General features: G+C 35.9%; 1 protein-coding gene across 2 annotated transcripts in view; it reads left to right on the top strand.

The window, feature by feature from the left end:
• The window catches only part of TRDN (triadin), a 410,542-nt gene that overhangs the window by 40,256 nt on the left and 342,535 nt on the right, over positions 1–27,751 (top strand). For both annotated transcript variants that reach the window (XM_026455003.2, XM_023230633.1), the window contains exon 2: positions 19,945–20,154. In XM_026455003.2, the coding sequence (XP_026310788.1) occupies positions 19,945–20,154 (210 nt within the window). The remainder of the gene's footprint in view (positions 1–19,944; positions 20,155–27,751) is intronic.

Here is a 27,751-nt window from a genome sequence, read left to right as displayed (position 1 = left end):
TCTTGCTCTGTCACCCAGGCTGGAGTGCACTGGCATGGTCTCGGCTCACTGCAAACCCCGCCTCCCTGGTTCATGCCATTATCCTGCCTCAGCCTCCTGAGTAGCTGGGACTACAGGCGCCCACTACCATGCCCGGCTAATTTTTTGTATTTTTAGTAGAGACGGGGTTTCACCGTGTTAGCCAGGATGGTCTTGATCACCTGACCTCGTGATCCGCCCACCTCGGCCTCCCAAAGTGCTGGGATTACAGCCGTGAACCACCGCGCCTGGCAACTTTGCACTTCTATCTTATGGAGATGGCTTATTTCACTAAATCTCATGAACCAACCTCTGCTAGCTTTCAATTTTTCTTCTGCAGCTTCTTTACCTCTCTAAGCCTTCACAGAATTGAAGAGAGTTATTGCCTTGGTCTAGATTATGCTTTGACTGAAGGGAGCGTTTTGGTTGTTTTGATCTTTTCAGACCACTCAAATTTTCTTCAGATCAGCATGAAGGCTGTTTTGCTTTTTTATCATTTATGTCCTCACCAGAGTAGCACTTTTTAATTTCTTTCAATAACTTTTCCTTTGCACTCACAACTTAGCTGTTTGGTGCAAAAGGTCTAGCTTTTGGCCTATCTCAGCTTTGAACATGGCTTCCTTGCGAAGCTTAATCATTATAGCTTTTGATTTAAAAGAAGAGATGTGTAACTCTTCCTCTCAGTTGAACATTAAGAGGCCATTGTAGGGTATTAATTGACCTACTTTTGATTGTCTCTCAGGGAATAGGGAAGTCCAAGGAGAGGGAGAGAGAGTAGAGGTGGCCAGTCAATGGAACAGTCAGAACACACACAATATTTATCAATTAAGTTCACCTTCTTGAATGGATGGGATTCATGGAGCCTGTAAACAATTAATGGGTGCAAACAAATACAACAGCACCATCAGAAATCACTGATCACAGACCACTGTAACAGATGTAATAATAATGGAGTAGTTTGAAATATTGTGAGAATTACCAAAATGTGACACAGAGGCATGAAGCAAGCACATGCCATGGGAAAAATGATACCAATGGATTTGCTGGACACAGGGTTGCTACAGCCTTCAATCTGTAAAAGTGCAGGATCTGCAACATGTGATAAAGTGAAGGGCATTAAAAGGTAATATGCCTTTACTTGTATGCTTTTAATTTCTCACTTCAATTTCCAAATCTCCTTATGGTAAGTTCACTTAGTATCCAGGCAGTCTTTCATCAGGATCCACTGCAGGGCAAATTGGTTTTGTCCCATTCACCAATAGCTTGCTTTAGGTCATAGAGTCTGAGAAGGATGTGACTACAGAAGGTGTCATATAAAAAATAATAAAATCCTGTTTCATAGGGAACACTACTAGAATAATGAGCTTTATAAAAGACTTTTATTCAAAAGAACTATGAAAAGTACAAATGACCAATGGAAAAAATTAATAAGTGATTTCATTAAAATGTTCTGCTTTACATAATTAAGACTTAGATGTTATAGATTATTCTCAGTTTAAATTTCATGAGAAATAATTTGTGGAACACCAGGAAATGTTACTATTTTGCTATAACACACATTTTACCATTATTATGAATTCCAAAGACTCAAAAATGGTCATTATTTTCTGTATAAAGAATTGTGAATCTCAAGATGGCACAATTTAATGCTATTTGCATACCACAGGCATATTCTGGGCGGAGTCATGCTCTAGAATTTTTTTTTTCCACTTGTTTGTTTGCTTTTTGTTTCAAGTATCAGGCTTTCTTGCTAGAGAATGGGATTTGTTCATTTCACAACTTAGAATTTCTCAGGATTAATTGATAAATTTAATAAGCTTGATTTTTAAAAACTAAAGTCATGCTAACTAAATAATACTAAAAATATATTAAAATGCAATTTTTAGCATTTCACACTATAAGTTTTCAGTTGTTTATTAACCCTAAAATGATCCCTATATTTTAGGTTCTGAGAGTAGTGGATTTTGTTGAATAAATTATCATAGAATCATCTAACAAATATTATAACCAGGATTTCATTCTGTTTGGTAACATTCATGCTTTAGACATTTTTAAATCATTAGATAAACATTTTCTTTTTCTGGGATAAGTGAAGAAAGTGGATTTCTTTTGGAGAAACATTTTTTTTTGGTAAATATTTTAATTTAACAATCAATTTTTACAATGACATGATGTAATTAAATTATGTAAAAGCTATGACCTATACTAAAACTTTCTCTGAAAGCTCTATCCTTCACAGAATTGAAGAGAGTTAGTGCCTTGGTCTGGATTAGGCATCCATAAATATTGATTTTTGATGAAAGAATAAAATATGTGGTTTTTTACAGTTTATAGATTCATAAGGTATAAATAATAGGATTATTTGAATATTAAAGTCTTATTTAAAGAATCTAATATTTCAATTTATTGAAAAAATGAGTAATTTTGCACAAATAGCTGCATTTAATATCTGGTCAAATTGCAGTTACTTTGAATTCTGACATTGTATCATTTCTTTAAAATATGTTGATGGCATGTGCCTCACTAACCTATGGTGTTTGCACGTATACGTACACATGCGTACATATTTTAAAATATACACTTTTCTACATACAAATATTTTTAATCCAGCCAACCTAATTATGACCAGAAGCCATCCCTTGGATGATTTCAGTTTTTAGCTACATCTGGAATTTGAGAAGGAATCAATTTCCTCTACAATTTAATCAAATTTTATTTTACACAACTCATTAATAGTAATGCCTTAGGTATACATTTAACTTAAACTTTTAAAAGATAATTTTATTGCATGGTGAGGAGACCATATAGCATTTGTCACAGGTTGAATTGTATCTTCCCACATCCTTATGTTGAAGTTCTAATTCCCAGAAACTCAGAGGATGATCTTATTTGGTCATAGTGTCTTTACAGAGGTAATTAAGTTAAAAGTAGGTCATTAAGGTGTGATCCAATCCATTATAACTGGTATCCTTACGGAAAGGGGAAATTTGGAGACAGAAACACATAGAGGAAGAATGCCATGTTAACATGAAGCCAGCCATCTACAAGCCAAAGAGAAAAGCTTAAACAGATTCTTCCCTCACAGACCTCAGAAGGAACCCTATCAATGCTTTGATTTCAGCCTTCCGCTTCCTCCAGAACTCTGCGGCAACACATTTGTGTTGTGTGTAAGTCACCCAGTTTGTGATATGTTGTTATGTCAGCCTTAGCAAACTAATATAGCATTTTTTTTTTTTTTTTTTTTTTTTTTTTTGCCGGATGACAAGTCAGGCTTCATCCATGGTTAAGTTTTGGTAAGCCCTACTCATATCATGGCCTCATTTTATTACTGAAGTGCTCTTATTGAGACATTGTGGCTTCTGAAATGATGGAAGATTTCTCAGAAAGTCATATATACCCCCAGAAATCTGGCTTGAGTGACGATTTTCAGTTTCACTGGTACAGAGATGTTATATAAGCCTATAGCAATGTAATTGTGATCAATTTTGGGGCTAGCATATTTTCTGTTATGGTTTTCTTATGAAAACTGCCTTAGAAATACTCTTTAATGATCTGGCTCTTTTTATGATCTGTAGAGGTTTTGGAAAGAAGACATGTTTAATTGGAAGTAACATGGGTAAAATAATTGATGCTATTGTTGAAGAACTTCCTGTAATACTGAACCAGTGAGTTTAATATTCAAATTTGAATATATAATGTGTATCCCTGTTGTTATCAGATTAAAAAGGAAAGTGATTTTTATGCAAGAAAAAAAATGATTCCTAAACTGTTTTTCATTTCTCTTATTTTTTTCTAAGGTAGAAGCAGACATTGAATGGCAGACATCTTGCAGAGTGTAACCCTAGATCCATACTAGTCAAGGGAGGCTGCTTAGTAGTTTCCAAAAACACAGGCTCTAAAGCAACCACAATTTTATAAAGCCTATTTTACTGAATCAGCTATGGCTTGCTGATACTGATGCAGTTGTAATGCTTGAATAAGCTTAGTAAAATAAAGCTTATGAAGCTCACTCCACAGAAACTACTGCTTTGAGTGATTTAAATGTCAGAAATACGGGCTTGTCATTGTTTTTTTCCCAGTAAAATCTAATTCAGATAAGCTATTTGAAATGATTCGATAGGGAATTAACTCTTCCTTGTAATACTGACAGTCCCAATGCCTAGACTCCACCCTGGACTGACCCCAAGGAAAGTGACTTCCTCCCCGTCTCTAGCAGTAATACAAGGTTGAGTCCCCCAACAGTAAATACCAACTTGGTTCTTAGAGGACAAGGGTCTCATTTTTCATTTATTTTTTAACCTCCTTTAGATGCTGAGGATGTAATTTTATCTTTGGAATACTTAATAAAATGACTGCCCTCCTGCTTAGTAAAAACTGAAATGTTAAGCAGTGTGAAGGGGCTAGATAGAAAAAGTCTATTCATTATTTTGTTTATATCTTTGCTTTTAAAATCAGTTTCTATCAGCAGTGCAATTGCCCAGAGAAAAAGCCTTTTATTAGTTGCCAATGAGTGGCATTTCTTCCTCACAAAAAATTTAAGACCCCCATCTTAGGTCTATTTGGAGAAGCAGGATGAGAACGTTGAAGACTAAGCAACACACAGTACTTTGAAAACTCTGATAATGAGTAGACTTCAGAAAATTGGTTCTTTTTAACTCTTCTTTTTCAGTTTCCTTTCATATCAAAGAGGAAAAGAATACTTGTCCCCACTCTCTAGATGTGTGCAGCTTTATCAGCCTGTTTCTAAAACTGTGTGAGTTCCTTAGAAGAAAGGTGTTGTATAAAGTATTATTTGTGTTTACCTAATTGCTTGCTCTTTTGAAATATGGGCATGAATACCTTAATGTTCTTTTCAGAAGCCCATAAAGGAGCTTCAAGCTCATTTAAAAGTCCTTTGAAAGGCACAGGAAGCTGCTGGTTATTTTCTTCATAGATTAAATGATAAAAACAAAACACATAGGAAATCTTATCTCCCTAAATTTTCAGGCTGCATTTTCTTCATAAAATATGTGTATTTCCTTCATGAGACATGTATACTCAATCCAGAAAGATAGAGGTTTGGGCAAAACTATCATGATCTGTTGTAAACCTTTTAAATAACTTAATAAAGATTTGGGCTGGGCATGGTGGCTCATGCCTGTATTCTCAGCACTTTGGGAGGCTGAAACAGGAGGATCATCTGAGGTCAGGAGTTCAACACTAGTCTGGCCAACATGGTGAAACCCTGTCTCTACTAAAAATATAAAAATTAGCTGGGTGTGATGGTGCGTGCCTGTCATCCCAGCTACTCAGGAGGCTGAGGCAGGAGAACTGTTTGAACCCAGGAGGTGGAGGTTGCAGTGAGCCAAGATCATGCCACTGCACCCCAGCCTGGGCAACAAGAGTGAAATTCTGTCTCAAAGAAAAAAAAAATTGGGGTTCAAGTAAAACAAATATAATAATATGTTAATACAATGGTGTCCACATTTAAATATATTTTTGTTCTCACAAAATTCTTAAATATTTTATTATATGAGAGAGAAAAATACTCAGTGGATTTGTTTTCTACACAATTGTGGTAATAGCATTAATTCTGGAGTCACTAAAGAAAGTGTCAACTTATATTACTGACAAATTTATATTACTGATAATTAAAGATGCATGAAAGTAGACATACTTTATTATACTTTTTTTATATCAAAGCTCTTGGGCTACTCAATAAAATCAGTCATTTCCCTGTTTACTGATTATACACTTTAAAACAGTGGTTTCCATTCTTTTTTGGCACCAGACGCCGATTTTGTGGAAGACAATTTTTCCACAGGCCAGGGCAGGGGGCATGGTTTCAGGATCAGTCAAGCACATTATATTTATTGTGCACTTTATTTCTATTATTATTACTATTATTATTATTGTTTTGAGATAGAGTATCACTCTGTCACCCAGGCTGGAGTACAATGGCACAATCTCGGCTCACTGCCACCTCTGCTTCCTGAGTTCAAGCAATTCTCCTGCCTCAGCATCCCAAGTAGTTGGGACTACAGGCGTGAGTCACACACCCGGCTAATTTTTGTATTTTTAATAGAGACGGGGTTTCACCATGTTGGTCAGGCTGGTCTCAAGCTGCTGACCTCATGATCCACCTGCCTCAGCCTCCCAAAGTGCTAGGATTACAGGCATGAGTCACAGCGCCTGGCCCTATTTCTGTTATTATTACACTGTAATATATAATGAAATAATTATACAACTCACCATAATGCAGAACTGGTACAAGCCCTGAAGTGTGTTTCCTGCAACTGGACAGTCCCACCTGGGGGCGACTGGAGACAGTGACAGATCATCAGGCATTAGATTCTTGTAAGGAGCACACAACCTAGATCCCTCCGATGCACAGTTCACTACAGGGTTCGTGATTCCATGCAAATCTAATGCCGCTGCTGATCTGACAGGAGGTGGAGCTCAGGCAGTAATGCAAGCCATGAGGATGACTGTAAATACAGATAAAGTGTTGCCTGCCCACCCACCACTCGCCTCCTGCTGTGTGACCTGATTCTTAATGGGTTCATGGCCTGGGGGTTCGGGACTCCTGCTGTAACATATCTCTATTCATATACACATGTGTATTAAAAATTGTAATTATTAAATTTTCACTACTTTTCCAATAAATGGATAGAAATTTCCTTATAAGTAGAAAATATAAGACTACTTTTGTTCACATTTAAATATATTTTGAAAAACAGGTTGCTTCATCACATTTGCCTGAATACTGAGAAAAGTAAAATTTAAAAAAGAAACTTAGGTCTTAGTTCTTGCATTTCCATAAATTTTCTGAAAGTAGCTATTGGCAATATGAGAAATCTACCATTTTCTGACTATAGTTTTAAGCAGAAGCTTTATATGAAGTACTTATCATTATTAGTGAATACATCTACATGAACTTATGGTTACCTTGTGTGCCTTTGAAGGAGGGGGGCTGTCATACTCTCTTACAGGTAATAAAATAGAATCTATTGTGACACAATAGTATGATTATGACTCCATATGGGGTAAAGCAGCAGGAAATGATTAATTCTTAAGGAAGAGCTGATTTCCATGAAAATATCTTTAGGAAAGAGAAAGTAAGAAACACACATTAGAGTCAACAAATCATGGAAAGCTCAGGATTCTGAAGCATTCAGCTTAGTATTTTTTTTCCAAATTGAAATGGCACATCATTACTCAAGGCTTTTCTGTTTCAGTGGTTTTGCAATTCAGTGACAATAGAACAATTTAGTAGGAGGACTGCTGGGGCTAGGTAAAGTTTTATTTGTGCAAATTTGGCCCAGGAAGAAAATATGTCAACACAAACATAAAATACTAGAAAATTAATTTCCCAAATGAACCGAATATAGTTCATGTATCTTATGTTTATCTTATTCAAATGATATTTGCTAAGAATCAGAGCCTTGCTACTATTTTCGTGAGATTGAATCCACATAATTTGGGAGATTTTCTGCAGATTATTTTCCAAAACTTCTAACTCACAAAATTGGACAAATCCTGGAATGGCTTATCTTACTGCATGAGACTTCCTGGGTTCATGAGAGGAAGATGAATAATTTTTCTAGAATGAACCTGATTCAACCTGTCAAATTTATATTCATAAAAGGTCTTTTCATGGGTCATATTAATTTTTATCCCTAAACTGTCCCACTATATATAGTGCCCTCTGACATTTTGATTTAGGCTACTTGGGCATGTAGTGGTAATAAGGAATCCTGGCCATAATTTCTGTTATTTTAACATGAAATATATTTATTCTATTAAAATGGCTATGCTTATCAAGTTTAACATATACTAATAGTCTTTTAGAGCATTTCTTTAAACATTCCAAGAAAAAGATACATGCTATGGACTGGTTTGCATCCAGCCCTGCCCCATAAAACCTTTATGTTGAAATCCTTACCCTTAATGTAATGGTATTTATAAATAGGGACTGTTGAGAGGTAATAAGTTTAGACAAAGTCATAAGGGCAGGGCCCTCATGATAAACTTGGTGCTCCTATAAGAAGAAACACCAGCGATTTTGCTCTCTGCCGTATGAGAACACAGACAGAATGTAGCCATCTACCAGCCAGGAAGAGAGGCCTCACCAGTACCCAACCTTGCTGGCACCCTGACCTCAGAGCAACCTTCAGACTCTAAGAAGTAAATGTCTCCTGTTTAAGCACTCTAGGGATAGTATTTTGTTATGGCAGCCCAAGCAGACTAAGACCATGAATTGTCACACATTTGTAAATTGATAATCAGATGTTTATTCCTTTTGCAAAGTAAAAATAAAAATCTAAACCCCCCAACTTACTGAATGGCTCCTTCCTCTCTGCCAAGGGAATTCCAAAGTAAACCTGAAAAACTAGTTCAGGTCATGATGGGAAGGAGGTGTCAGACATGTCTCCTTATATCCTCTTCCCTTTGGAATTCAGGTGCAACTGGCCAGCATTAATATTAAAACAGAGATTTTAAAAGTTACAAAACAGACTCTTTGTAGCAATAAGAGACGAGATTGTAACTTGACTAGTATAGCGTCACATGACAGATAGCAGACCCTAAAAGAAATAAAAATATTTTACCCTAAAATACTTTTGACATATTTTGAAATGGCCTTATTACGCTGTCTCTTGTGGAAAATCTACATTCTGTAGAGAATTTCCCTCCCTTTCCAGATATTATCCTGATGCAGGAGAGAGTAACTGAGAGTCTAGCACCTTTTTGGGTTTGATAAGAGACATTTGCCATCTATTCTCTCTGAAGCCTGCCAGCTGAAGCCTTCATCTACATAACAAGAACCTTGATCTCCGCAACTCCTTATCTTAACCCAGACAAGCGTATCTATTGATTCTGGGTTCTTAGATAATAACCTTACTCTTACTTAACTTTTTCAACCAGTTGTCAATCAGAAAATCTTTGAATCTGCCTATGACTTGCCCCCTACTTCGAGTCGTCTCACTCTTCTGAACTGAACCAATGTATATGGTACATGTATTATTGGCTATGCCTGTAACTTTTGTCCCCCTAAAATGTGTAAAATCAAGCTGTAACCCATTCACCTTTGGCGTATGTTCTTGGGACCTCTTGAGATGTGCCTTGGGCTTTGGTCATTTATATTTGGCTCAGAATAAATCCATTCATTTATGTTACAGAGTTGGATTCTTTTTGGTTGGCCATCTACACGTTTAATCTCTTCAATCTGGTTTTAGAAACGTCTCCCAGATGTTGCCAGTTGGAAATTTAAAAGCTTTAATAACATCTGAAATTGTCTCCTTACAAAAGGTTTTCTCTGCTTAATGATTGACATTAGTTAGTGAATATATGCTTTCTTTCAGTCATTTTTTTCTAACCCACTAGTCTTTCCTCCACTGTTGTAGCCTTCCTTGGACCAGCAAAACTTTGCAGTTCTTATGAGATTCTCTTGAACAGATGTTTTTACTTCTACCACTAGCATACCCCTCATCTCAATGTTTTCTCATATCGTGAAAATGTTATCTTTGCTACTTCCTTTATTTCTCTGATTAGAGGTCACTATGTACCGCATAACCTTCTATATGCAGAAATATTGAGGTTATTTAACACGACACTTTTTAAAGCTGATTTCCTGTAGCAACACTTCTAATATTTCTCATATTTAATAACTATCAGGGCCTTATTGTGCAAAATGTGCTGTGCTAAGTGCTATGAAAGGATAGATGACTTGATCCCTACCTAGTGCCTTGTTGAAGAACAAAGAGTTAAAAAAAGTCAGAATAATTTTGTTCAAATCACTGTATTCATCAAAAAATGCTATAGTATTACAAGTAAGAACAGTAGAGTTCAGGCCAAAAGATTAAGGAAATATTGTCAAGGAGCTGACATCTGAGGTAAATCTTGAAAGAGGAGTTTAGATTTATACAGTGGGAATTTAATAAGATTTAAAAAATAAATAAATACAGATTCATCAGGAACCTTTGGCCATTTTAAATTAGTAAAATGCAATGGGTTTCACCTGTAATGTCTTAGGAATTCAGTATCTCTGGTTTCAAAAAAATGAATTCTAGCCAAGTGCGGTGGCTCTTGCTTGTAGTCTCAGATGCCTGGGAGGCTGTTGGGAAAGGATCATTTGAGGCTTGGGTTTGAGACCAGCCTAGGCAATATAATGAGACCCTGTCTCTAAAAATAATAGAAAATTAAGTTAAGAAATAAATTCTAGTTTTCAACCTAAAATAATCAAAAGTATCACCATCTAATAATTTAAAGAGAGTTTCTTCAAGTGCAAAGTGTGAGAATGGACCACTTGGAAACACCAACTACAAAGGAATGGAGTCAGTGTTCCAAAGTAGAGATGCTGAGGCTTTATTTACATAGAGAGGAGCTCTAAGCAGTTTTCCAACATTATTTATACAAGGTTGTTGCATAGTTACAGTTATTTGATTGGTGATAGGCAGGGCTTCTTTTTGTGAGGGTGCATTTAATATTTTTTTTATAAAGGGTATAACAATCATGGTTTTCTGTCATCTGTTCTAAGCAAACCAGGACAACAAAGAGGAAGTTAATCTATGTCATTAGGAGGCAAGAGGTTTTCCCCTGATGTCATTTAATTCTCTCTAGCCATTGAAGAGAACAAGAAAAATATGTAGGTGAGTTAATCTATAATCTGAGAAAAGAAATTGTAACTCTAGGTAAGTCAGATCACAGTCCCATCTTTCTCAAGGCTTAAAGTATTTTTGGGGGGTTCTAAATTTTAAATTTTAGCTTTAAAATTTTACTAGCTTTTAAATTCTAGCTTTTAAATGTTACTGATTTTACATAGTTATGCTCTAAGCATTGCTTTTCACCTTTAAATTCAATTTGCTATTTGTAGAAAAACTAGTATTCTGAATGGTGAGGACCTGCTAAATTGAAAATGTAAAGTCAAAGACCAATAACGAGCTTGGAAATGGACTGAAATGGTCAGTAACAAGTACCCTACAGACCAAAAAAAACAAAAAACAAAAAACAAAAAAAAAAACAAAAACAAAAACCCAGGACCAGAGAGATTCACAGCTGAATTCTATTATTAATTGATCTACAATGAAGAGCTAGTACCATTTCTTCTAAAATTGTGTATTAGTTCCTTTTCATATGACTATAAAGAACAGCCCGAGACTGTGTAATTCTTAAAGGAAAGAGATTCAACTGACTCACAGTTCAGCATGGCTGAGGAAGCCTCAGGAAACTTACAATCATGGTGGAAGGTGAAGGGAAAGTAAGGCACCTTCTTTTCAGGGCAGCAGGAAGGAGAAGCGCTGAGTGAGGGAGGGGGCAGAGCCCCTTATAAAACCATCAGGTCTTGCGAGAACTCACTCATCACAAGAACAGCATGGGGAAACTGCCCCCATGATTCAATTACTTCCATCTGGTCTCTCCTTTGACACATGGGAATTATGTGCATTACAATTTAAGATGTGTTTGAGTAGGCACACAGAGCCTAACCACATCAGAGGCACTCCTCTCCAACTCATTATATGAGGCCAGCATCATCCTCATACCAAAACTTAGCAGAGACAGAACAACAAAAAAGAAAATTTCATGCGAATATTCTTGATAAACATTGATGCAAAAATCCTCAACAAAATCTTGCAAACCAAATCCAGCAGCGTATCAAAAAGCTAATGGATCACTATCAAGTAATTTTCATTCCTGTGATGCCAGGTTGGTTCAATTTGATTCATCAAATAAATGGAACCAAAGACAAAAAACACACGATTATCTCAATATTCATGAAGAAAAGCATTCTGATAAAAATTCAACATTCCTTTATGTTAAAAACTCTCAATAAACTAGATATTGAAGGAACATACCTCAAAATATTAAGAGCCATCTATGATAAACCCACAGCCAACATCATACTGATGGGGCAATAGCTAGAAGCATTTCCCTTGAAAACCAGCACAAGAAAAGGATGCCCTCTCTCACCACTCCTCTTCAACATAGTATTGGAAGTCCTGTCCAGGCAAGAGAAAGAAATAAAGCGCATCCAAACAGGAATATAGAAAGTCAAACTATTCCTATTTGCACATGATGTGATTCTATATCTAAAAATCCCAATAGTCTTGGCCTGAAAACTCCTTCAACTGATAAACAACTTCAGCACAATCTCAGGATACAAAGTAATATACAAAAATCAGTAGCATTCCTATACACCAACAACAGCCAAGCTAACAGCCAAATTGGGAAGTCAATTCCATTCACAATTGCCACACACACACAAAAACCACCTAGGAATACATATAACCAGGGAGGTAAAAGATCTCTACAATGAGAATTACAAAACAAATGGAAAAAATCCCATAACTCATGGTTAAAAATAATCAATATCATTAAAATGGCCATACTGCCCAAGGCAATTTATAGATTCAATGCTGTTTCTATCAAACTACCAATAACATTCTTCGCAGAACTAGAAAACTATTTTAAAATACATATAAAGCCAAAATAAGGGCCCAAATAGCCAAGACAATCCTAAGCAAAAAGGAAAAAGATGGAGGCATTACATTACTCAACTTCAAACAATACTACAGTGCTACAGTGAGCAAAATAGCATGGTACTCATGCAAAAACAATCACATAGAACAATGGAACAGAATACAGGGCCCAGAAATAAAGCCCCCTACCTACAACCCTCTGATCTTCAAAAAAACTGACAAAAACAAGCAACAGGGAAAAGATGCGCTATTCAATAAATGATGCTGGGATAACTGGCTAGCCATAGGCAGAAGATTGAAATTGAACAACTTCCTTACATCTTATACAAAAATCAACTCAAAATGGATTAAAGACTTAAATATAAAACCCAAAACTATAAAAACCCTGGAAGGCAACCCAGGCAATACCCTCCTGAACATAGGAATGGGTAAAGATTTCATGACAAAGATACAAAAAGCAATAGCAACAAAGGTAAAAATTGACAGATGAGATCTAATTAAACTTAAGAGCTTCTGCACAGCAAAGGAAACTATCAACAGAGTGAACAGACAACCTACAGAATGGAAGAACATTTTTGCAAACTGTGTATCTGACAAAGGGCTAATATCCAGCATCTATAAAGAACTTAAATTTATAAGAGGAAAACAAACAAATCCATTAAGAAGTGGGCAAAGGATATGAACACTTTTCAAAAGAAGATATATATGCAGCCAACAAACCCATGAAAAAAGCTCAGTATCACTGATCTTTAGAGAAATGCAAATCAAAACTACAATGAGACTATGTCACACCAGTCAGAACGACTATGATTAAAAAATCAAAAAATAACAGATGTGAGATCTCAAAGAAAAGGGAACACTTATACACTGTTGGTGGGAGTGTAAATTAGTTCAACCATTGTGGAAAGCAGTATGGTGATTCGTCAAAGAACTAAAAACAGAACTCGTTCAACCCAGCAATCCCATTACTGGGTCTATGCCCAGAGAAATAGAAATGATTATATCATAAAGACACATGCATGCAAATGTTTTGCAGCATTATCAAGATAGCAAAGACATGAAATCAACCTAAATTCTCACCAATGACAGATTAAATAAAGAAAATGTGGTACATATACAGCATGGAATACTATGCAGCCATAAAAAGAACAAGATCTTGTCTTTTGTGGAAACATGGATGGAGCTGCAGGCTATTATATTTAGCAAACTAATGCAGGAACAGAAAATGAAATACCACATGTTCTCACTTACAAGTGGGAACCAAACTATGACAACTCATGAAGGCAAAGAAGGGAATGACAGACAATGGGTCCTACTTGTGGGTGGAGGGTGGCAGGAGGGAAAGGAGCAGAAAAAAAATAACTATTGGGTAACAAAGCTTACTACTTGGGTGATGAAATAATCTGTACAACAAACCCCTGTGAAATGAAATCTCCCTTGACTTGCCATTTCCAAGCCACCAGAACTGTAAGAAATAAATATTTGTTGTTGATAGCTACCTAGTTTATAGTATTTTGTCAAAGCAGCCTGAGCAAATGAAGACACTTGCTGTGATTTGCTAGCCTACTTCTCAACAGTGCTAATGGCATATAACAGATGTTCCTTCTTATTTTAATTCCTGTAAATTCACTTTCCCCCTACCTTATGAAGTTTGCATTTTCTTTTTATTATTATTATTTTAAGTTTGGGAGTACATGTGCAGGTGAGTTACATGTAAACTCATGTCACATGTCGCCTGATACTTTTAATGAAAGCCCTACATTGCCACCCACTCCATCCACTGTTCCATTAAGTGAATTTCTTTTTCTAGTGGTGGGACTAGAAATGGAACCAGTCCTTGTTTCCAGATCTCCCTTTCCTGGCAGTAGACCTTCACTGCTATGGTCTGAATGTTTATGTCCCTCCAAAACGCACACTGAAATCCTCACTCCTAAGGTGATGGCATTAGGAGTTGGAGCCATTGGGGAGTGATTAGGGCAAGAGGGTGGAGCCCATGAATGGAATTAGTGACTTATAAAAGTAGCCTAGGAGAGACTCCTCACCCCTTCCACTTAATGGAACAGTGAATGGAGTGGATGGGTAGGAAGGAGTGCTGGATAATGTTAAGAAATAAATAAATAAATAAATAAAAATAAATAAAAAAAAGAAAAACCATATATATATATATCTACCTCAGCAGACATATTAAGTGGCAAAAACATCCTCTGAAATTGCATTATGATGATCATATCCCAAAAACCTGGGAGAAAAGGTGGCAATTTAGGGCTTTCATTAAAAGTGTCAGGAAACTAGTTTACATTTTGTAAACACTAGAATTGGTAAAAAAAAAAAAAAAAAAAACATTTTAAGTTAAATAATGAATTTATTACTTTTGAGCTTTATCTGCCCAAGTGTCTTTCCACTCGAATTTCTATGAAGTTCTTATTTACATGCATGTATTTTGGAACACAAACAATATAGCAAGGGTCACTCTTACACGTGATTGGAAATTATGTTCTTAATGTAATTTGGGAATAACACACACAATGTCATCAGTAGTATATACTTCCTCTCTTTCATTTGTTCTACACATCTTGAAAGAGACAGATAGTGTAAGAGTACTACACTGACCACATCACAGGGTGAAATGCAAAATTCATAATTAATGCTTTTATGCAATGAGAATGCAATGTTTCATTTATACCATTCTAGAGTGTAGGTGTCTTCTTTGAGCATCCTGAAAGAGATTGCATTGTCAGCATCCCATAGGAAAAATACAGAATAACAATATGGAAGTGCACTTGGCAGTTTCTTCATCTGATCGATAAGGCATCATGTGGTTAAGTGACTTCTATCAGGATGCTTATGGCGTATTCTTCTTTGTATAACCTGACTCTGGAGCCAGTCTTTGGATCCATTATATAAGGAACCCCTCCTTTTACACTATAGGAAAGAGTGACATGGCCGTTAAGTGAGATCCCTACTTATTTTGAGGCTGATTCTGCCTGACAATCAAAATTTTGTATGAGATCAAAATGAATATAATTAAAAAGTAGGCCTGGAAAGTGCTTCACATATCCTAGCTACTCTGCTCCAATTCTGAGATACCAACTTTGAAGAAGCATAGCGCATGTCAAGTTGCTCAGTAATATTTACCTCTCATTTTTCCTGCCATATCAATAACTAGCTCTTGTCATCTTTAAAGTGCTTCTCAAACATTAAATAATCTCAGATTACACACTCTGTTCTTTGCATTTATCTTGACCAGCTGTCAGAGAAGGCAATTTATTCCCTCTCAATTTTATTCCTCTTGGCTCTGTGTGGCTTCTGCAGTAAATTTGAATGGAAATTGAAAGGTACAACTTAATGTGTTTCATAACAAGGGCAACACATAATTTTCTTTAAGAAGGATGACCTTCAGATTACTTTCAAATTGCTTATAGCTTTGTGGTTGTATATTCAGAACATATTTTCATTACCTTTGAGTCATGATTAATTCTTAAGTGGAAATTTTGAGGGTGTGAAGATTTAAAAAAGGATAATGAAAAACATAAGTTAGTATTAATTTATCATTTTCACCTATTTAATAATTGTACCATAATTGGATTGGAAGGATCATTAAGTGAATAAAAATTTAGAATCCATATTATGTCAGTTGTTTAAAAAACATAAAATTCATTTTTAACTCAGAGCTTGCATTTCTGAATATTTATATTTTCTCAATTTTTTGATCAAAGAAAGGAAAATGTGTGTGTGTGTGTATATATATATATATATAAAAATTCATGTTCTGTTTTAAAGGTTTTGCCTTTTTAAAATGTGACCAGGATTCAACTAATTTGTATCAAATCTCAGTAAAATTACTCCTTGAGTTTCAGTATACAAAGCAGGTGTGACACTGTTTACAGAAATAGACTCTAATATACAACTCAATAAAGTGAATCTGAAGTGCAAAAGCAATTCTTGTGTTCTCTGCTTAGTGCTAGTAGGAAGGCTTCCAGTGGTTAAAAAACTGCAGATTACAACATATCAACTTTCAGGTGGGCCAGTCCTAAACACTCATAATTGGTTTACTTTGCTGCAAATCATTATTCCAAAGGTTTGATTCACTTGTAGCCCCACTTGGGTCTTAAATTGCATTTCAAAGCACTCCTATCATTCATCCATTTTCAGAACTACCATTAGGAGTGATGTGAATTTGGCACAATAATCAATGAGAAGATATTATATGAGTCCTTTTACATTTTTCCTTCTTGAGCACCACCTCAAGTGCAGTTTGTAAAATCTGAGTTTTAGAGGTATTTTTTCATCTTGCTATCATTTTCACTAAATTGAGTTCATGAACCCCGAATATGTATTCCACAGTTTTTTTCAGAAAAGAGATTTGTTGTCGCTATTGTTAATTCCTACCTAAAGCCATTTAAACATCTTAATTAAATTATTTTGCCCCGATGTTCCTTGTCAGCTTTTGAATTTTTTGAAAATATGGGGCTAAATTTATCATTGTTATCTAAAAAATAATTTAAAAACTAATTTTGTTTGGTTACTACTACCTATTAGTATGTACTCTTGAATGCATTTGATTTTCTTTCCTGATTAGTCGTAGAATTTCATGTTATTTATCTCATTTTTGTAAAGAGAAGGATAGTATTGTTTTATGACTAAAGAAACCAGAAGAGTAAAGTACTTAATTTTGCTGGCAGTGTTATTTCTTTCTCCAATACTTAAAAAATATCTTACAAACTGGATTTATACTACAAGCATCCTGTGTACATATCTGTTTGGAGGGTTCACGTATTATTTTTCTAATTTAATGAATTCAGTTATAGTGGTAATGTTTGCACCATAATGAAATAACTCTATTTGCTATAGATCATCTTTCTTAATTTTGCTAATGGAGAAAAACAGCTTCTACTTATATGGATAAATTATACTATATGTTCCTCTTTGCCTGTATTACAAGAAATAAATTAATTGATTGGAAAGGATGCCAAGGAAGTCAGAGAATTCTTTTTTGATTCCCTGAAAATATCTTAGCCTCATGTATGTGCTTATTAAATGGAAACAAATGCCTGCATCTATTGAAGAGCTGGTGCTTCCACCTTTGTTTCTGAGGTTAATCCTGCCTTTCAGGCCATTTCTTAGAGTGACATTTGTAGTTGTATTAAGAGTCACAGTTGTGCTGATAGCAATGAAGGTGATGATGTAATAAATGAATATACTAGTGATGATAATAATGATTATGATACAGTTCAGTAGTTGTTGCACTGTCACTTATTAAATCACTACCATGTACCAAGAAATGTGTCAAACAGTTTGCATGAGTTATTTCTCCACCATCATACACCTGCAAATTGAGTCTTACCAATCTCATTCATCAGATATAGATGCTTCTCACTCAGAGATGTAGTGTAGAGTGACCTTCTAGCCATTTGGGTAATGCAGAGAGAAGCCAGGAGTTAATTCCAATCTCTTATCTATAATGCCCAAAGCATAACTTTTCGCTTGACTGTTTCCATGAAAAAGCTAGACATACCTGAAAGGAAGAGTTTTGATGGTAGAGCAAGAGACTGATGGAAAGAAGCACTTTAATTCCACCCTGACTTCAAAGAGCACAAAGGCTAAAATCTTCCAATTATTATTGGACACATTCTAAGAGAAACTACAGCTACTCTTTCCAGTTGGGTAAAATTTACTTTATGAAAAATGTTAAAGAAATTTGAAAATTTAGATTTTCTTATGTATGCATCACATAGAAATGTTGCAATTTTGAGATAAATAGTAAAATTGAAAAAATGTAATCATGTATTTTACATTGAATCAAAGTTTTCTTTCTTGGCATGTAATTCTTTAATTATTATAGATAATGTGGTCTATATTTTAAGCCCCCCCAAAATATGTTTTTTAACTGTGCTTTTGGCAAAAATATTTGGATTGGTAGAATTTTGTTTTCCCTTAAATATTCAATTACTTACTTCACATGTGTGTAATTTGGGATTTTTAAGTGCTATGAACATCACTTTAATTTTCTGCTAGGTCTTCAATTGTTCTTAAATGTAACATGAAATAGTTGTTTCAGATGATCTCTAAGTTACTTCTAGATTTAACTTTCTATGAGTCAAGAGTGGCCAAGATAATCAGACATGTCTTGTCTCTATCCAGGAGCCTTTCTAGCCATACGGTAGCATCAATTTTATAGAAGAAGAATGAGCTACAACATTGTTTGATGTATGTTCTGTATATAAAAATAGCATTAAAAGAAAAGGTAAAGAGTCATCAAAAAAAAAAGCCACATAAATATTAAAGTGTTACTATCTTATGTATATGTGTACGTATGCAATTTTATAAACCACTAAAAGGAGGTTTACAGAAAAATGAAGGAAAAACCCAGAAGAAAAGACATATCAAGGAAAAATAAATATATAAATAGCTCATTCCTAGTAATTGAATAATTGCAATTAAAACCCAAATCTTCTCCTATGTCATTGCAAAAATTTTAAACATCACTAATAGTATTGTCAAGGATAAGGTAATACAACTACTGGCATACACTATTTTCAAAAGATACTAGCTTTCAAATATGTGCATGTATTATCAAAGCTATAAAAGCAATTATGTTATTTGTCCCTGGAATTATATATTTAGGACTTTCTCCTTAAGAAATAAATAACAATATGTGCTGAGAAAATTTCTGCCCTGTCCCACAGTAGACAGCTTTTTGATTAAATTATGCACAGCTATAAAATTACATGTCATGAAGCCACTTAAATGGTATTTTGAGAAATACATAATGGCAATAAAACACAGTTCTGATATATTGCCTAGTAAAAAAGTAAAAGACAATGTGCTAATGACTTGTCAAAACCAGATAAATCATATTTATATATTATATGTATGTACAGAAATATAGGTGCAAAATATTAACAGTGGTTATTTCTGGGTGGTGAGATTAAAACTGTCTATCTACTTATCTATTTATTTTATTTTTATATTTTTTGAATTTTCTCTCATGAACATGTGGACTCTTAAAATCAGGAATATAAGAGTTACTGGATATAGTAAGATTTTCTAACATCATTCTCTTAGATCTTCTGTGCCCCTACAAACAAACAAACAAACAAACAAACAAACAAACATGAATGACCTCATTAGATGACCTCACTAGATGGGTCAATTATGCAATTAACTTAAAATATTCAGAAGAAGTTTTATCCGGTTGAACCATTTTATCACTTGTGTTGATTCTCCCTCAGAGGACTTGGGAGATGAGAAATGCTGATTGTATGAGCACAGGAGTTTTAGAGTGAACAGTAAATGCTGAGGAGAAAATAATGTGCTAGTGGGCAGGGAGGCTTTGTCCTGCCACTAAGGAGTTGTGTCTGTTCTAGAAAGTGGTATAAACAGGTTCAACACTCATATAGTCAGTGCTTCTTTTCATCAATATTTCACGTGAATTTCTAAATTACATTTTCCTTTCTGAATGTTTGATTAGGAAATGCATCTACAACCACAACTGTGATAGACAGCAAAAATGGATCTGTGCCCAAATCCCCTGGAAAAGTGCTGAAGAGGACAGTCACAGAAGACATAGTGACCACGTTCAGCTCTCCTGCAGCCTGGCTTCTGGTCATTGCCCTGATAATCACGTGGTCAGCTGTTGCCGTCGTTATGTTTGATTTAGTGGATTACAAAAACTTTTCAGGTAAGATCCATGAAATTTGGCTTTAAAATTAAAATTAATTCAAATGGAAAGAAACCGTGTCCCCTCCAGTTCTTGTTTGGTTTCTCTTTCATCTTAGTGTAAGAAAGCACCTCACAAATGTGCTTGAGGATCACTGAAATCTGTTTCATTCTTCTCCTTTTCCTCCTGTTCTCTTTCTTTGTGTGGGTTACTTATTGATTTCCAATGAAATTGATATCCTTATTTGCAAGAGCTGAACAAAGGCTGAATGTTGCAGTTCATCAAGATCATAGTTAAAAAGCTTGGGTGAAGATTTCATTTGGAACGGGTACTTTATCAAGCAGTAATAAGGAATAATTTGTAGGTTTTACACTTGGCAATATAAAACCAAACCAATTTTGGACAAATGGAAAATATTTGAAAGCATTTTTAAGCCCCGCTGTCATCTGGTCCTGAGCGTACTTGCAGACAAACTCTTTGCTTCTCCCACCAAGCCATCCTGTTTTGAGTTCCTGAAAATAAAGAGAGTTTTTCACAAAATTACATGTAATTGTTCATTTTTTGTTCAGTGATATTTTTCATATTTTAAACTGTATTTATCTATTTTCACATATGACACCCTCTATTGACTGTGAGCTCCTTAAGGAAAGGAATCAGCCAAGTGCTCAGTAAATGTTAAATGACTATCGATGAGTTAACTTATTCTTATTACTTTTTTTACCATAAGCAAAAACATTTCATTAACCTTTTAATGTGTTCTCTCATATGTACTCTCCCCTCCCCTTTTTTCTTTCTCCAACAGGAGGAGAATCTGTAGAACCCAGATACTATAAATACTATTAATTGTATTCTACATAGTCAGGGTTCTCCTATTTCTCATTATGGAATTTTACTCATTCAACAAATACTTATCAAATGTTTACCTTTTGTGTCAGGAAATGGCTATGCCAGAGATGTCAAGAAGAAATACAATATAAAATCATGAAAATATAGAACTCTTTTATTTGGGTTTATTGGCATAAAAGTGTGATATAGTTTGGATATGTGTCCCCTCTAATCTCATGATGAATTATAATCCCCAGTGTTGGACATGGGCCTGGCAGGAGGTGACTGGATCATGGGGATGAATTTTTTAGTGAATGGTTTGGTGCTGTCCCCTTGGTGCTGTCATCACAATAGTGAGTTCTCATGAGATCTGGTTATTTAAGTGTGTGGCACCTTCCCCTTCCACTCTCTGCCTCTTGCTTCTTCTCTGACCATATGACATGCCTGCTCCTCTCTCTTCTCCTTCCACTATTATTGCAAGCTTCCTGAATTGCAATTCTTCCCAGAATCCAAGACACCAACATCATTCTTCCTGTACAGCCTGCGTAACTGTGAGCCAATTAAACCTCTTTTGTTTATAAATTACCCAGTCTTAAGTATTTCTTTATAGCAATGCAAGAACAGCTTAATACAGAAAATTGGCACCAGTAGTGGGGTATTGCTATAAAGATACCAGAAAATGTAGAAGCAACTTTGGAACTGGGTAATGGGCAGAGGTTCAAAGAGTTTGGATTGCTCAGAAGATAGGAAGAGGAAGAAAAGATTGAAACTTCTTAGTGACTGGTTAAATGGTTGAGATCAAAATGCTGATAGTGATATGAACAATGAAGTACAAGCTGACGAGGTCTCAGATGGAAACGAGGAATGTATTGGAGACTGGATCAAAGGTGATGCACGTTACGCCTTAGCAAAGATCTTGGCTGCATTCTGTTCATGCCCTAGGGATCTGTAGAAGTATGGATCTGAGAGTAATGACCTAGCGTATCTACTGGAAGAAATATCTAAGCAGCAAAACATTTAAGATGTAGCCTGCCTGCCTCTAACTAACAACCTATTCAAAGATGTGGGAGCAAAAAAAATGACTTAAAGTGGAACTTATCTTTAAAGGGGATGTAGAGTATAAAAGTTTGGAAAATTTGCAGCCTAGTCAGGTGACAAAGAAAGAAACAGCGTTTTTTGAGAGAGGAATTCAAGCAGGCTGTGGAGAAACCACTTGCTAGAGAAGTGTGCATAACTAAAAAGAAGCCACGTGCTGATAGCCAAGAAGATGGGAAAAGGGCCTTGAAAGCATTTTGGAGACCTTTGCAACAGTCTTTCCCACCATAGGCCCAGAGGTCTAGGAGGTAAGAAGGGTTTCCTGGGTCAGGCTTAGGGCCCCACTGCCCTGGCCAGCCTCAGAAGAGTGCTGCCTACATTCTGGCTGCTCTGGGTCCAGCTGTGGCTTAAAAGGCCCCAGGTGCAGATCAGGCTACCACTCCAGAGGGCACAAACCATAAGCCTTGGTGGCTTTCATGTGATGTTAAGCCTGCAGCCATGCAGAGTGCAAGAGTTAAAGAGGCTTGGCAGCCTCCATCTAGATTTCAGAGAATGTATGGGAAAGCCTGGGTGCTCAGGCAGATGCTTGCTGCAGTGGCAGAGCCCGAACAGAGAACCTCTACTAGGGCAGTGCAGAAGGGAAATGTGTTTTTGGAGGATCTACCCACACAGATTCCTCATTGGGGCATTCCTCTTGCACTCTGCATGGCTGCAGGCTTAACATAAATAGGCAATATATAGTTTACTATGTAATAGAGGCTCTTAAAATATACACAGTTGAAATGTCTATAATGTAAAGTAAGACCTAGAATTTTAAGTAAAAGACACTTGGTTACCTTACTCTACAAAATTTCATTTCCCTTGAGCTTGCATTGACTGAAGTATTTCCCTATCAGATGAAATGCCAGTAACATAGGCATTGTCCATAGAACTTAATTGCAATGCTCCAATGGAAGCTCTACTGTGAACTATAAATATGCCTTATATTTAAGTAATCTAATCTAAAAATCTAATCATAGGTAGTTGTGCATTTTATAAAATAAGAACAAATTCCTTTCAATGATAATTTCTGTAGTACATTTGTACGTTGCTAACTTTACAAATATTTGATTTATATGCAATTCTTGAAATATGTGTATTATAAAAATGAAAGAACGATATAAATTATGGTTTCAAGAACAGCTTCAAAATGTAAATTATACTATCATATTTAATGTTAATTTGGATAGACACAATTCAAACTTTTGCTAGGGATTAGTATTATCATGATGAATCTTTTGTACTATCTGATAATCTTTGAAATATGTAATTGTTAGTATTTACAAAACAAGGCTAGTGGAAAAAGAAATAAGCTGGAAATGATCTGGAAGGTCAGAAAGTCAGGGCAGCTATCAGTTACTCTCTGGAAGTTTAGAAAAGTAGGCAAATGCTGTGAAGCCATGAAAAGGTTGTTCACAAAGAAATGAAAATCTGTTTTCATAAGCACATACTGTACTGGATTGAGAAGAACAATTCTCTTCTGGGCAACATTTACAAATCCCTATTTTCAGAATTCTGTCTGATTTATGCATATATTTGCTACTTGTGGGGGACATGCAGAATTGGCTTTTATTTGTGCATCATTTAGATGATTTGGGTTCATTGTTCAACTCTATGAACCCACAAGCTAACATGTCTAGGAACTTACATTTTCTTATCCCTGAAATGGGGATAACATCTTGCTTTGTATTCTGCAAAATTTTTGACTTTGATTCTTTTTATCCAATGAGACAAATTTTAGGGCACCAAATAAACAGACTGGAAAAGATATTTCACCTACACCACATTTCTTACTTAGTGTAACATCCAAATAATGTTCAAACAATACTATGTATATCTGTCAATGTTTGACACAATAGCTGAACGCTACTCTGAATTACATAGAATAAGGGTTTATTATGTCGTTTATGAATTCATGGTAGCTGATTAATCTGTGTAAGGCTGTTGCAGTGCATCTGGTGTTGAGTGGAAAGTAGTCACGGTGGAAATTGGGAAGGGAAGATGGATAGAAAGGGAGGGAATTGGGACAAACTGAAACTGACAAGAACAAACTGGAAGACTTGTTTGTCTCTCACCACCACAAATTACAATTATGCGGATGAGCTGCAGGATAAATTGATGCCTTTCCCCCACGGAACTGCACGTGCACCTGGCCAGGATTTGGAGATGCTGAAGGAGCCAGCCCATTGCGAGCTGGAGATGTGGCGGCTTTTGCCACACAACAAGGGCAGCTAGACTCTTTGGGATCATGAGCGTGAGCTGCAAAAGCACCTGCCCTACACCAACTTCAGACAATAAATAATGGCTTCATTATTGCCACATTTGTGCCTTCCAAAACTTGCAAAAATGTCTTGTCTCCAACTGTTACCTGAAAACATACATATAAGGGAATTCTGGGAAGATAGTTCCAGCTTAGCGCTTTGACAGTGTACAAAATCTTCATATAGGACCACAATATCATCTAACAGCTGAAAGAGGATACTTGTGAGAGTGAAATGGAGAGCGATTAAGATTTACCTCAGGACATCAGACACAAACTAAGACGTATGATCTCTCTGTTATCCACATTGACTTTAGTTCTTGTCTTAATTTAATTTAATGTAACTTAATTTAGGAGAGCTAAGTAATTAAACATGAGGCCAAAGTACATAAGAAAGCGGCAGCCCTTTATTGCAAATATGCACACACTCTCCAGCCAGGTTCCCTGGTCCTCAGGTATGGGGCCAGGGAAGTCAGGCCAGTGCTCTCTGGTGAGGTTCCCTGGTCCACCAATGTGGGGGCGAAGAAGTCACACCGGCTCCTGCGGGCAGCGGACTTTTATGCATTGGTACTGGAAGGGGGAGGGCAGTGGGCGGGATAAGGGTGTGATAGGGGCGTCTCCATAGGCGTGGCCGGGTAAGTTTCCATCTCTTCGATTGATATCACCTGGCGCATGCTCGGTTGATCTGCATCTTCCCGGGCGCGGGCTGCATTTTCCTGCGGGCGGGAAAGTTGGTGAGGAAGAACCTGGAAGCAACAGGGGCGGTGCCTTCTTGTTTACTTTCCTCCATCTTGTCCCTTCTCCCTCACCAAACAGTTCCCTCCTCAAAGAAGAATGTCTTTGGAAACCGTAAGTGGGGGTGTGGGGGGACAGAGGAACATTGCTCTCTTAGTAATTGAGGCTAGGGAGTTACAAAGGCTGCTGGAGATCTTCCCTCCAAGCTTCCACAGACTCAGCCAGAGAGACCACCTTCTCAGAAAATGAAGGGGTGTCTTGATAATGTATTCTGATCTTTTGGGGCCAGAATTTGTAGGCTTTGGTTGAAATTTCTTACACATTTCTTTTGCTTTATTTATGAAGTGACAACTTTCTCTCTAAACAATCAATAGTGCAAACAAACAAATAGGATTTATAAAGAAATGACTACAAACTAAGGTATTAGTGGATGTTGATGATTTTCCTCTAGGTCAGAATGTACAGCAATAGAGTGTGGTAAATCTCCTCCTTCCTAAGAACAAGGATCATCATTCATTAGCGTCCTCATCCGTAAGAGGAAAACACCATTATATGGTTGTACCAGCCTGTCTCAAAGCGCATTTGGTAATTTTTGCAAGCATTCCACAAAATATATTTATTTCAAACCAATATTGTAAGAATTAAATACAATAATCTATGTAAAACATATGTGCCTGGCACATAGGAGAGACTCATTAAACGTAACTTGAATTTGAATCTTATTACCAGGAAGTAAGATCCGTAATCTGAGAAGAGAGCCAGCAAGGACATAATGGTAGGAACCATCAATTTCTTATGAAAAGTCTTGCAGACATCTCCTGATGTGCCTTTTAAATAGATTTTCTAATGAGGTGTGCCATTTATCTACTGCTCTTGGAAATTAATTTTCCTGACTTTTTTTCTTTTCTTGGCACTTAGCCCAGTGAAACAGGTGCACTGTTTGTCAGGCTATGAGTTTAGCAGAGTAAAATCATTTAGGGAAGGCCCAAAGTCAGTCAGAAAGTACAAATTTAACATTTAATTTTTTACACACACACACACACACACACACGAATATGTTACTACTTTTTAAAAACATGGAAGACTGAAATACTAAATGCAACATTTAGGACTCTATCAGCTCTCATGTGTACTGAGTTTTCAGGAAGCACATTTTGTGTGTTTCTTATTCTGATTCAAGTCTTATCTCAAATCCCATATTTTCTGCTCGCTGCCCCAGGCCTATTTGGTTCTCTTGGTCATTACAGCTAAAAAGATGCATTTTTAAAAAGATACATTTTACTACCCAACTTCAGTCTATCTATGAGTACCTGAAGGAAACAAATAGTTCTATAATTCAATATTTCCCAGACTCTAATAGAAAGTATATTGATTCTTCATGAAATGAGGAAAAAGATAAAGAAAAATGTATTCATTTTTAAGAAGTGTTCTTAATTCTTAGACGATATTGTTCCTACATTTTTAGTCTTAAAATTGTCTTTTGAAATTGTGGTAAAACCAGATATTGTTTTTATTATTGTTTTAATAAAGGCAAGAGCCTGAGATGGCAGAATCACTTGAGCCCAGGAGGTGGAGGTTGTACTGAGTTGAGATTGTGCCACTGCACTCAAGCCTAGGTGACAGAGTGAGACCCTATCTCAAAAAAATAAAAATAAAAACAAAAATAAAATAAAAGCCCACAAAAAACAAAGTTTCTAAAACGAAACCTCAACTTCATTAAACAAATATGTATTAAATAATTAGTCAGAATATGTTAATTGCTGTAGTATCTCCTCTCCACTAATCTGTTAAATTTATGATACAGTGATCTAAGTAAATCATCCAACTGGAGTAGTAAAATATTTTGACTTTTATGCTACCAGAAAATTATTTCTGTTGAATCTTAGCTTGGAAACAAATCTATGGAAATCTATAAACCTACAAAAACTATGTGTTCCCATTCTTATTATATGCATAGATTCAAATCTTATTTATATTTAACATGAGCTTTTTTAAGAAGAGAAAAGCAAATTCAATAGTCACACCTTTTATTTATATTTATTAATAAAAGTATAATATGATGCCCTAATTTTCATGTGGATACTTGACAGGGGTAAAAGAAGCCTGAGATATTTCTTAATTTTGCTTTGAAATATAAAGTGCCCGTTATTTGACATAGGTCTAGCTCCAGTTAGCTGGAAATAGTCCAGGTTTAAACATCTGTCACACAATTTTGCTGGTAAAAAAGTTGGTTGATTGGGGTCATATTGAGTAAGAGAGGTGAAATATACATCTATTTGCATTCAGTAATGTTCCTTTTGCCTCAAGAAGTAACAGTTGAGTAACAGCAAGAGTAACTTAGTTTTACATTACCATAAACTATGATATACCGAAATAACCACATAATTGTAACTGGGGAAGCTTGCGTTTAATTTCATTAGGTCCCACACAAGTGCACATTTCTAAACTACTGAAGTAAGTTAATAGTAAAGATGAGTGTGGAAAAATTTCAATTGAGAAAGTTTTTTAAAGCAGAGGGAAAATGCCCATGCCTCAGATATTGAAAAGCAAGGATTGGAGCTACAATATGACTATTCAAATGTAGATTAGCAAAGTGACAGTCATTTCCTTCTGCAGTCAATAAAACAATTAGCTCACCAAAAGTGCTTTTAAATCAGGATCTTAGCTTTTCCTTTGGTTTAAAAGCATCTAAATATCCAACAATACTTGCAGATGCAAGTATTT

The sequence above is a fragment of the Piliocolobus tephrosceles genome, chromosome 5 (genome assembly GCF_002776525.5).
Source record: "Piliocolobus tephrosceles isolate RC106 chromosome 5, ASM277652v3, whole genome shotgun sequence".
NCBI classification, from domain to species: Eukaryota; Metazoa; Chordata; class Mammalia; order Primates; family Cercopithecidae; genus Piliocolobus; species Piliocolobus tephrosceles.
This window is presented reverse-complemented; position numbering and strand designations above follow the sequence as displayed.